General features: G+C 41.9%; 1 protein-coding gene across 6 annotated transcripts in view; it reads left to right on the forward strand.

The window, feature by feature from the left end:
- The window catches only part of Mboat2 (membrane bound O-acyltransferase domain containing 2), a 129163-nt gene extending 125926 nt beyond the window's left edge, over nt 1-3237 (forward strand). For 3 of the 6 annotated variants that reach the window (XM_031356994.1, XM_031356993.1, XM_031356988.1), the window contains one exon: nt 744-3237. In XM_031356994.1, coding sequence (XP_031212854.1) covers nt 744-969 — 226 coding nt within the window. In that variant the 3' untranslated portion in view covers nt 970-3237. The remainder of the gene's footprint in view (nt 1-743) is intronic. The other 3 variants (XM_031356992.1, XM_031356989.1, XM_031356991.1) reach the window with 3 other exon arrangements.
- The last annotated feature ends 9332 nt before the right edge of the window (nt 3238-12569 follow it).

Here is a 12569-nt window from a genome sequence, read left to right on the forward strand (position 1 = left end):
ACTTCTTCCATGTTAGTGATATCATTGAGATTAGAAACTTGGTTCTATCCAGTTCTTAATTTCTGTGGGATTTGGAGACTTAGCACAAGAGCATATGATCAAAGAATAGACTCAAACTTTGGAATCAAGCTTTATATTCACATAGAAAAAACAAATAATGGGCTAACATACCCATTTTAACAAAGCTATTCATTGGGGTGGGTAGACTGTTGGTTGGATTCTGTCCCATACTGTTCTCTTCAGCCACTTGAACTTTCAACTTTGGAATCAGGTTAAAGTCCCTTCAGTCTCAGAGTCTGCACGGGGGCTGTTTTTCTGGTCATTTGTTGGGTGCGACCTGTATTTGTGATGTGTCCATCAGTGTTGGTCATCTACAGCTCATGTTGTTTCAGTCTTGGTACCCGAGTGAGTGACTGGGTTTCAGAGGAGGACAAGCAGTGACTGGACACATCTTCATGTCCAGTGTTCTCATGTGACCCCTCATGTAATTTTGTGGCTACGTTCAGATTGCTGCCTCTGTTAATAAGTGCCTTTTTACTTTGTCCTATGTAGCCTTGTGACCCTTACAAAACACTAAAATATATCTAGGCCTGTATTTTGAGTGGGGGGCAATGCTGCAGTTAGCCACACTGCAGCCTACACTGTGGAGAAAGGGGAAGGATAATGTGGAGGATAACTCCATCTTCAGGGCCCTGGGTGTTGGCAAGGGTATGGCTGATAACCATCTTCCCTTTTTTTTTTAGGTCCTGGTATTACTGCTTTCATGTCTGTAGTATCTTAGTGTTGCTGTTGCTGCCTGTGAAAAAGTCTCAAAGAAGAAAGAGCACACAGGAAAATGTTCAGCTGTCACAGGCCAAAAAGTTTGACGAAAGGGAAAATTCTCTGGGACAGAACAGTTTTTCTACGATGAATAATGTTTGCAATCAGAACCGAGACACTGGCTCCAGACACTCGTCACTAACGCAGTGACTGGGGGAGCACATGATGGCTGTTTCCCGTCTGTGAACAGAAGTTAGTCGTGAGGTATTTGCAGAGCCTCCTGTTTAAGGAAGAGAGACTAATAATTGGGTGGAAAGGGATGGTCTCGGATAGGGGGTTTCCTATACACTAGATTGGAAATGGAATGAAATAACCCCTCCCATGCCATGTTCCTGTGGGTCACGCCTTATACAAAATCTTCCCATATTTCAATAGGGCACTCTGACCTCAGCATCTGCCCTCAAGGTCATGTGTGCACCTGTTGCTGAATGTACACTGCATATCCCAAGGCACTGAAGAGGTGGAAAAATAATCATGTCAATCTGGATGATTAACTTTTTCCAAATGAATGCCTTGCCTTAAATCTTCCGTTTCCTAAAATGTTGTTCCCGGATGGTATTTTCAAGTGTTATATTGTGAGAAGACGATTTCAATATTCGATATGGTGTCCTGCAGAGAGGATTGAGGGGGAAGTCTAAAACCAGATATTTAAGATCGTGGGTACTTTCAAAAGGCAATAAACATCTCAGTATTCGAAGGGTTTTCTTAAGGTATCTTAGAGGACTGTGTGCATGGTGGAACTGTCAGCAGTCAGGGCTTAATTACAGGTAGCTTATTCTTCTGGGAGCTTAATTACCTGGTGTCAGTCAAGGGCCTTCCAGGAGGACTTTCTTAAACATAATTAAAGGTTGGCAATGTGATATTTTAGGCTTATTTTCTTAAGAAAAAAAAAAACAATAATAAGAGGGAAGATGAGGTAAGCAGGCCAGAATGAGGAGAGCATCCTATGTCCTGGAGCCAGCCCAGCGGCAGAGGGCTTCCCCCTTCTGTGTCCGAGACCAGTGTAACTGGATAGGACACAACAGCTTACTATTGATAACACTGTGGACTTCTCTGAAGAAATCTCTCAAGCATAAATTACATAGAGTTAGAGGGGGTTATAAGAGTAACAGGGATAGATGATTTGAAGATTTTGAAAGAAATCTCTAGTAATTAAGGTTCTTGTATGGTTCATCAGTTTCTTATTCCTGTCCCTTTCATTGCTATTTGGGAAAGATTTAGGGAAAAGAAAGCTTAGTTGATGAGTCTAAATGACCTTTTTTTTTTTTTTGAAATTAATAAATTAGTTTCTATACTCTTTAACTTCATGCATTAAAATTCTTCCATTAAACTCTTGTTAAAATGGGTATTAGATTCTATCAAAACAAATGCGTGTTTTCCTCTTAGGGGGCCACTCTTGCCTTGAGTGACTGGGTGTGTCTTTAATTACACAGCAGTGTGGCGTGGGCTACAGCAGCTGTAAGTATGGGGTGGGTTTGAGGCCACAGAACTGAGCCTGAGACCAGAGAGAGGAAGGCGGGGCCTTTGGACCTCACTGCCATCTGACCAGTCTTTTTTTGTGTGAAATTTGTTTTGGTTTTGCCTTAAATTTTCAAACAAAATGCAAGTTGTCAGTCTACAATGAGTTTGGTTCTGTTGGTTTTTGTAACTAATACATTGTAAGTAAAGTTAAGGAAGAAGCAGCAATGCTGGTGGAAACCTAAAGATGTCAGAGGAAGAAGAAAGGTGCAGGTGCCAGCCTGGTGTCCTAGGAGCTGGGAGCCATATGTGGCATGTTTGCTTTTCTGAAGGCAGGTTGCATCTGATGGGGAAAGTCTGCTCCTGGCCTCTAGAGTCCTCCCCATTACTCCTCCCCAGGAAACGGCTAGTAAATACCTTTTCTTAGTTTTCTTTCCTGTGTGTTGAGATCAAGCTAGCTGTAGAATTTGGGGAGAAAGAAAAGTGTATTTATGGAGAGTACTTGCCCCCAAATGCTTCTTCGATTTCATGAACTTGGTAGAGAATCCAGTCACCGTTAGGACAGCGGTCAAGAAAGACAGCCCTCGCGCTTCCTAGGTGAAGCCAGAGCAGCTTTAGACGCTGCTGCAGGCTTGATCCATCTCTCCAGCCACTCACAGATGACCCCATTTCTATCTGCTACCCCGACATACTCCGTTTCTAAACTTACACATTGAGTCACCGTTGCCTGTCTCCTCGAAATGAATTTATAATCGTAGTGTACTATCATCCAAAGAGCAAGGCAGCTGGTCACTACTCTCCTTCCCGGCACATACACAGCATTCCAACTTGACTGATCTTCTTTTTCATTCTTCTTCAGCTACTAGCTACATTCATGAGATCATTTTTTGATAGCTGTCTTCTAATTTGGAGACATAATCAGAACGCCATCTAAAATGAAATAAATCAAATTCTCATTTTTTTTTCCCAAAAAACACATTCTATATAAAATGAATGTCTAGTTGAGATACTGTAAAGATTATTTGTTTCTACTTAGAAGGATTTAAAACTAATGTTTGCACTACTGTTAATTCTGAAGGAGGTCATTATACCATGTGTTTACTGCATTTAACCGGCAGAACAGGGTTCGCTGTGTGCTTACAGGATTTTTCCATTTCTTGAGTATCCTGAAGTCATTCTGGAGATGGTCAATCTACATCATATTTATACTTCTGTCCAATTATATACTACTCAGGGAAAATAGAACAAAAAATATTCTTCCCTCAAATCTCACTTTCTTTCTTTCTTTTCTTTTTTTCTTTTTTTTTTTTTTAGATATTTTCTTTATTTACATGTAAATTTCAAATCTCACTTTCTTAAAACAATTGTCAATTGGATGTGTCTCAGCTCACTGTTTGTTTGTTTGTTTGTTTTTGTTTTTTTTTAAATACACATTTTAATTGGAGCTTGGAGTGACTGGGGAAGCTTGCTTAGCTTTTAGAATACTCAGAGATGGAGAGAAGGTTCTCTGGGTTTCAGAGATGCCTGTTTGCTGTGTCTTAGCATGCTGGTCCCTACCACAGATGACACGCACACGGGGTGCCTGCACACATGCCACTTTGGAGGAGCAGTTACAGTGGAGGTTTCTAGAGAATGATGGTGATTTTGTGTAAGTACTTAGTGGCCTGGCCAGTCCTTCTGGCTGGTACCTGGGGGAGCACCTCCTCCTCCTCCACCACCCCCAATCCTGTAGGGCAAAGGGCAAAGGGCAAAGGGAGGGGCAGGTTCACAAAGGGAACTGGTAACTGTCAATGCTTTTTCTTACTGGGGCTTGAGGTGGTCACATTTTATAAAATGGTTGTTTAGCAACAGGAGGAATACCTTTTAATCCATTAACTCAGAACAGGTAGCAACAGGCCATCTCCTGGTTGCTTTCTTTAATTTCTGTTTCTGCTGGGTAAAACTGGAAAGGATTAAATACTCCCTATAAACTGCTGATTTTACCAGACAGGGTTTACCACCATGTAACTCTACAGCAATTATTTTAATTCAGAGAATTTAGTCACTCTTTTTTTTTTTTAATTATAGAAAACAAGTTAAAATTGCCATCAAAATAATCATGAAGGTTTTACTTGTGAAGACTAGACATTTAGGACAGTCGTCAATGTTCAGTTTGTGTCTTCATGAGCAAATCTAGAACATTGCACTGTTCCTAAGTATCAGCTCAGTGACTCTGAGAGTTCCACGCTATAACTGACCTAAACATTCTTCAGAGAGTAGACGTGTTTAGAATAATTGCTTCTGCTGTGTCCACTGAGATTTAGATCAAACACAGTGTTATAAACCAGTATTGGGAAAGGTTTTATTCAGGCATTAATAATCTACCCTGGCTGAAATTTAACCTAGGTGCAGAATTCTAGCTTCCACTGTGACTTTAACCTTAGCTGGCCCAAGGACCCATACATACCTGTTACATTCCACCAGTGGCATATGAGGAATGGTTGATCTTTTATCTGACTGCCCTCGAGGCTAACTTTCTGCTTCCCACTGCCCTTGGAAATGCAAGTTTGTATCAGGCTTCTGAATGCTGAAGGAAGAGATTTGCATTTTAAACAAATCCACTCCGAATTCTCAAGTTTGATGGATCAGAATGTGGCAGCTCTCTACGGTGATTTTCTGTAACACCATGTAGTCAAATCTATTGATGGTGAAACTCCTCATGGAAGAAAATTTAAAATGAAATTTTCCACACTGATATTTTGTAGGAATGCTCTTATAATCAACGACTAAGCTGCTTTTTCAGGCTCTTGTTGTACAGAGGATGCAGCCAATTTACATTTTAATTAGTGGGCTGCTTAATAATGTTTTGTATGTTTTCAGATAATAATTTATTTTGATAGGTTTTTAACACAATGCAAACTCCAGTGAAGAACTGACAAGAAGCTCCATAGGTCATTGATTGGGGAAATTTTGTCAAACAGAACCTAATGACACATTTCTATGCCAGCTAATTTGTCTTGCCTTTAAAACTGGTGGTAACTCCTAATGCCATTTTTATAAAGCAAGGGACAGCCTATCTGTTCTATAAATAACCCTTCAAAGATCCTGTACAACTACTGTCTGAAAGCGATCCAGTGACACAAAGCCACCTCCAGCTGTGTTTTCTTACATGTTGCTTCTGTAACCAGCGATGGGATATAATATAAAGCCAAAAGTTACAGAGCAAGGGAAGTAAACTGACTAAGCAATTTCTGGGGAGCATGTCTGGGATGGAAGAGTGGCCGTGGCCTGCTGCAATCTCTAAGTTGCTGCTCCCTGCACAGGCTCTATTTTGGGAAAACTTCTTCGAGAGATCAGTTTGTTAATTATTTTCTCTGGCCTTTCATGGGGGAAGGACTCAGGTAGAGCGTTTGATAAATTTTTAAAATATGTCTCTGTCCCCATTTTAAATGTCTGGTTCTGCACACACCCATCTGTCACTGAAGTGCATTTGCTGCTGACTTAATCACACACAGAAAGGACGCCTGTGTTGAACGGAGATACAGTCCTGTCTGTCTTCTGTCAGCTTTATGTACTCGAAAGCACCTCCACACCAGAAGGAGCATCACATGAGGCAGTAGGAATGACAGGGACACCGATTCCTGGGACGTGAAGGCCCCATCATGTTAAGATAAAGGTGCCTGGCCGCATACTCACCTTCTCTTTCAGCTGAACACTGGTGGCCTGACCTGAAGGGAGCCTCGGCTCCCATAGCCAGCGCTTGCAGTGTTTCTGTTTGCCTTCCCAGGTGGAGGGGATGTGTGCTAGGCTGTGCTTTTATTGTTCCTTTAATTCAAAGGTTTTTTTGTTTTTTGTTTTTTTAAAAGAAGTGTTCTTTTTCAACCGATCCACAAATCAGTTGCCATTGTATGGTGAGTTGAAACCACGTTGTATCAGATAAGCTGTGACATGATTCATAACCTTTTTTCCTATTCTGTGTCTTCAGAGCTGCACATGGCTTATTGCTGGCTTTTAAAGGTGTTTTTAACGTACATGTGGTTTTTTTTTCTTCTTATTTCTGTGTCTTTAAAGGGATTAAACAGTAGTTTAAAAGAACCTGTGTATGTGTTTGCTTATTTCTGAGGTTAAATGCAGTCTATGGATGGATGAGCCCAGTGGCCAATCCCATGAGCAAATGTTCTTTTTATCATTGAGTCTTCAATAACTTAAATATTATTTCACTCTAATTTTTATTAGCCTGGGGGGAGGGGTGCATGTGCCATGGTGCTTGTATGGCCAGAAGACAATATAGAGTCTGTTTTCTCTTTCTTTTGTTAAGTGGATTATGGCCATTGACCTCAGGTCTTAAGGCTTGCACGGGGGCTGGAGAGATGGCTCAGTGGTTAAGCGTACCAACTGCTCTTCTAGAGGTCCTGAGTTCAATTCCTAGCAACCACATAGTGGCTCACAACCATTTGTAATGGGATCTGATGCCCTCTCTTCTTGTGTGTCTGAAGAGAGCAATGGTGTACTCATATACATTAAATAAGTAAGTAAATAAATAAATCTTTAAAAAAATAAATAAAAGGCTTGCACACCAAGCACCTTATCTTCATTGAGCCATCTCACTGGCTCTTAAATGTTAAAAACACTGCTATATGTACTTTGGGAGCTAACTAACCCTAAAGTAAAACATGAAAGTTGGTACATAGATCTGCAGCCTACAACAGACTTAGCAGTAAAGAAAGCATCAGTTGTCCTAGCTTGAAAGGAAGAGCTAACTTTATAGCCCTGTGGTTGGCTCTTTCTTCCCACTCTTTTGAGCTGTGCTGAGCTCACTCTGCATATGCAATTTCTTCATCATAGTGACCTACAGGCCCTTCCATGTGTTCTTGAGGTCTTTTCTTGGTTCTGCTGTGAAGAACTCTGGGGGAAAATATATATGTATATATCGTTTCACCTGCATGTATGTCTGCACCACATTCATGCCTGATGGAACAAAGGCTAGAAGGCAGCATTGGAGTCCATGCAACTAGAGTTACAGATGGTGAGCAGCCATGTGGGTGCTAAGAATCAAACCCAGATCTTGGAGAGTGGCCTTTGCTTTTAATTGCTGAGCCATCTTGCCAGCCCTGTTATAGTAACTCTAATTGTTGATTTGACAATTGACCAAAGAAATCTAGTCATTGTGTTTCATCTGTGGAACACCTGTGAGTAGCAATGGACCTCTCCCCCCGCCCCCCATTTAGTTACTTTCCAGAGTACATATGGCAGTGTCTTTAAGGGCAATGCTTCAATTGGGTTACGAGTGAAGGTAGTTTGTATATGGAATTGCTGCTCAAGTGCTGGGAAAAGGAGAACGAGTTGCTTTTCTTGTCTTGGATGAGCTACTGCATTGTGAGTGAAGCCTTGTCTCCAGCACAAAGTGCCTGTGCAGTGAGGGAAGGAAGCAGAGCTGGGGGCGTATGGGTACCAACAGGAGGCCTTGGCTCTCTGCTGGCCTTGGATGCTGGGATAAGTGCCCAGCTGGAGAAAGAAAGGAAAGCTAGGTCAAGGATTCTACAGTGTGTTAGCCGTGGTAGAAGAGCAACAGCAGGGGCTGAGAAGGTTTATTCTGCCAGCAATATGCTGACCTATTTAGCAGTAACTTTTCCCCCAGTTAGACAGGAATAGTGGGGAAATTGTTCAGCTGTTGTTCAAAAGAAGCGCATGCCTGCAGGTAGAGAGCACAGCCTGGTGCTGGCTCCTCAGTTTGAACAGGCGTTCCTACTTTAACATAGAGGATTGACTTTTTCTCCAGGGCTAGGGATGGGATGCAGGGCCTTGTACAAGCTAGGCCAGTGCCCACCACTGCTCTGCGCTCTGCACTCTAGGATCACTTTTCCAAAAAGGGAGGATGCACAAGAAGGCTGGCACACCTTGCTATGATGATTAGTCTTTCTTTGTCAGCCTGTCTGGACATAAAACCACCTACAGGCACACCTCTGGCCATGTCTTTGAGGAAGACATACTCTGATGCAGGCAGCACCACCTCATGGGCTAGCATCCTGGAATAAATGAGAAAGTGAGCTGAGCATCAACATGTATCTCCTCTCTTGCCTTTCCATTGCAGAGGCAGTGTGACCAGCCAGCCCCTGCTGTGCTAGAACATCCCTTCAAACCATAAACATAATAAACTGTCCTCAAATTGCTTTTAGTGGTGTATTCTTTTTAAATCATAGAAACGGGAAAAAGAAACAAACTGGCTCCCTAGGCTTTCTCTCCCCTCAGAAGTTCACAGTATATGAGCCTCTGGCTAACCTCTTCATTCGTGAGCTTCATAAATGTGTGAATTTTAAAAACAATTCTATTTCTTCCAGCCTTCCTAGGTTTAGTGAACCTAAACTATATGTCTGTGCTAGTTTGATCTGCTTGTTGGTGAAGCCAAATACCAGCTTCAATTTTTTTTAAGATTTATTTATTTATTTTATGTATATGAGTACATTGTTGCTCTCTTAGACATTAGGCAATGGATCCCATTAGAGATGGTTGTGAGCCACCATGTGGTTGCTGGGAATTGAACTCAGGACCTCTGGAAAAGCAGTCGGTGCTCTTAACCACTGAGCCATCTCTCCAATCCCCTTAGCTTCAGTTTTTAAAGTCATGAAATACTGCATTTTCTTTACTGGTAAAATCTTCTACTGTATATTTTAAATGTAACTTTTATTTGCCTGATATAATTGTCATCTCCAAGGCTTACTGTCTCAGTCTGCTAACTTGGGCCTAGTTCTGGAAGCTTCTAGCTTCTATACAATCTTATCGAAGCCTAGAATGTTTTCAGCTTCTGAGACTTACTACTGAATAAGCTCACCCCTTCTTGTTCTTTCTGAACTTTGACTGGCTGGTTCAAGTTAGCTGTTCAGGTTCAAACTCCTCTCCAGGCGGACTGATTCAATCTGGCTTCTCTCTTGGCCTTTGACTAAATTGTTCTTCTTGGCCTCAAATTAACTCTGGCAATCTCTTTTAATCTTCCGGCTTCTTCTCATTCTCTGGCTTGTTCCTTTTTCAACCTGTCTCTGTAAAACTCTCCTAGTGAGATGCCAAAGCTTTTAAATTCAGACTGCATTTTAGAAAACCTGCCCTCAGTTTGAACTCAGGTAGACTAACAGGCTGGTACCTAGCATTAGTTTCCAAGTTGACCCCAACAAAACCTGAGTCTAGCTTCAGTCTCTAGGCTACTTCTCAACAAGACCAGTGTCTCCAGGTTACTCCCCCAACAAACCTACACCTTCAGGTTACAAGCCCACCCCCTGCCTAACGACCACCAATGCAGAGGGGAGCAGAAGTTAAGTTTATGATATGACTCCCAGCACCAGCCAATTATGTTAAAGGCTACAGGAGCTTTCCAATTAGATGCTTGCACACATATTCTCTGCTTGCTGTTTACTATAAAATCTTGCCCCAATAGACATTCAGGGCTCTCCCACCACTAAAACCATCCTTCATGATGGTGGTGTGTTTGGGGGGGAGGGTAGCTAGCTCGAATAGAATAAAGACCCTGCTGTGAATTGCATCAGACTGGCTCCTGTGTATGTTTTGGGGGATCACTAACATTTCCCTGGCACAACACTAGTAAAACTGCTGCCTCTCTCTCTGCCCAGCTGTCTTAAATTGCCTCTCCTTGTCTCTTCTTGGGAGAGTTGGGTGTATCCTATTTCTGGCTCATTCTGTCAGATCTTTCCAGATTCATCACTTTGTCTGCCCCTCAATTAGAAGTCACTTTCAAACATAGCCACATCGTTCTATCAACTAGTTTTACCTAGAACTTGCTCTGTTCTAGGCTTGACTTGAACTCAGAGATCTGTTTTGTCTTTGCCTCCTGGAATTAAGGCTTGTACTACCATGCCTGGACCTAAATTTAAGTGGGTGGGATCTTGCCACAAGGTCACTACTCCCTTAATTCAATTTAATATCCTTGAACACAGGATTCAGCTCCATTCCACTTCCTGGGTACTCCTTTAATACTTGAGCCATATATTTTATATTTTCCCTTTCTCAGCTTGCTATGCTTGTTTAAAGTGCTCTTCATGAGACTTAACCAGAGATCAAATCTATGATGGGCGTTTCTGAGACTTCCTTTGTCAATGTAATTAATCTGAGTCTCTTCACCTTAGCCTCAGGCAGACTCTTCAGACAAGGGCAAAAAAAATAGCCACATTCTTCACCAAAATACCACAACAGCAGTCTCTAGGCCACAGATTGAAATTCTCCACTGAAACCTCTTGGGCCAGGTCCACACAATTCAGATCACTCTCAGTAACAAAGTCTTCCATATTCCTAGTAGGATAGTCCATTAAGCCCCATTTAAAGCATTCATTCCACTGCTTTCCAAATCCAAAGTCCCCAAATCCACTTTCTTCCAAACAAAAGCATGGTCAGGCCTATCACAGCAATATCCTAGTCCCTGGTACCAACTTCTGTCTTAGGGTTTTACTACTGTGAACAGACACCATGACCAAGGCAAGTCTTATAAAGGACAACATTTAATTGGGGCTGGCTTACAGGTTCAGAGGTTCAGTCTGTTATCATCAAGGCAGGAAGCCCTTGGTGCAGGAGGAGCTGAGAGTTCCACATCTTCATCTGAAGGCTGCTAATAGAATACTGACCTCCAGGCAGCTAGGATGAGGGTCTTATAGCCCACACCCACAGTGACACACCTACTCCAACAAGGCCACACCTTCTAATAGTGCCACTCCCTGGGCCGAGCATACATATAAAGCATTACAGCTTCTCTTGCTTTCTCAATGAAATATGATCTTTATTTCTTAAGCTCCTATAGCAAAGTGCTAAGGTGATATCTGCATATGTATGTGGGTTGCTCTTCCCTCTCAGTGCACACAGGCTCACCTTGTAACTTCTCACCCAGGATGGGACATGCATCCGTCTTGCTCTGCTCCTTTTGCTCCTTTTCTATCACATCAGATTTCCCGGGAGGTGTCCTCTTCCCAGAGAACTCTTCATCATCAGGATACAGTGTCCTCCCTCTGGGGACAGTGTTCTTCCTGCCTTGGGGAATGTGTTAGGGTGCCATGCTCAGTAGTCTTGTGTGTGTATACTGATCCTATGGTATAATTGCTAACGCCCGTATTTATAAATCAAACAATGAAAAAGATATTACTAACAAAGGAGGAGGTCTAGATGTTAAAGGAGAGCCAGCTGAAATTATGGAAATGACATAATGCTTTAGTCAGACTAACTGGGACCAGGATCCTTCTACTTCTGAGGACGTCCATTACTAGTGACTACCTATAGTTGCTGTCTGGATATAATTCCCAAAGTTTCTCTATTTCATGGTGTAGAGCCAAGTTTAGTCCAAATTGCTTCTTCTTTTTTTTTTTTTTTTTGATACAGGGTTTCTCTGTATAGCCCTGGCTGTCCTGGAACTCATTCTGTAAACTAGGCTGGCCTTGAACTCAGAAATTCACCTGTCTCTGCCTCCCAAGTGCTGGGATTAAAGACGTGCACCACCACTTCCCAGCTCCAAATTGCTTCTTGAAGGCCATGTTTAAGCATGGGGACTTCTTGAAACACTTAGATTTCTGGGTCAAACAGAATTACCTAGAAAAAGGATTATCATTCTGTGTCTGCTAAATTGACAGCGCCTGTGCTGTTTGATGCAAAGAGATTCCACAGTCACACAAAACAACAGAGTCTGATGAGTTCTAGTCAATCTTTAGTATGTCAACAACAAAGACTGATGGTGTATGTTGACAAGATTGCCTGTTTCCTTCCCAGACCCTCCTATTACGAACTATTTTGTTATTTGCCACCTCCCTTTCTATTTATACTGGCTTTGACCTTGAAATAAAATACATTCAAGTAAATAAAACTAAAAAAAAAATACCCAACACCCTACCAGTGGTAACCAATACTGGTATCTTGTTGAATTTCTTTCTGGTCTTTGTTATTGATAATCAAGATAAGTTTTACAAAACAATTCTGAAACTTCATTTTATTTTTTTAAATTTATTTATTATTATATGTAAGTACACTGTAGCTATCTTCAGACACACCAGAAGAGGGAGTCAGATCTCATTATGGATGGTTGTGAGCCACCATGTAGTTGCTGGAATTTGATCTCAGGACCCTTGGAAGAGCAGTCAGTGCTCTTACCTGCTGAGCTATCTGTCCAGACCCCTGAAACTTCATTTTAAACTTAACACATTTTATACTTTTTTTTATTTATGTTGACTTAAAGGGACAACAATGAGGAGAAAAGAAATAATGGATGGCCAGGTGGTGGTGGTGCACGCCTTTAATCCCAGCACTTGGGAGGCAGAGGCAGGTGGATTTCT

This window comes from Mastomys coucha, unplaced genomic scaffold (genome assembly GCF_008632895.1).
Source record: "Mastomys coucha isolate ucsf_1 unplaced genomic scaffold, UCSF_Mcou_1 pScaffold6, whole genome shotgun sequence".
Classification (NCBI taxonomy): Eukaryota; Metazoa; Chordata; class Mammalia; order Rodentia; family Muridae; genus Mastomys; species Mastomys coucha.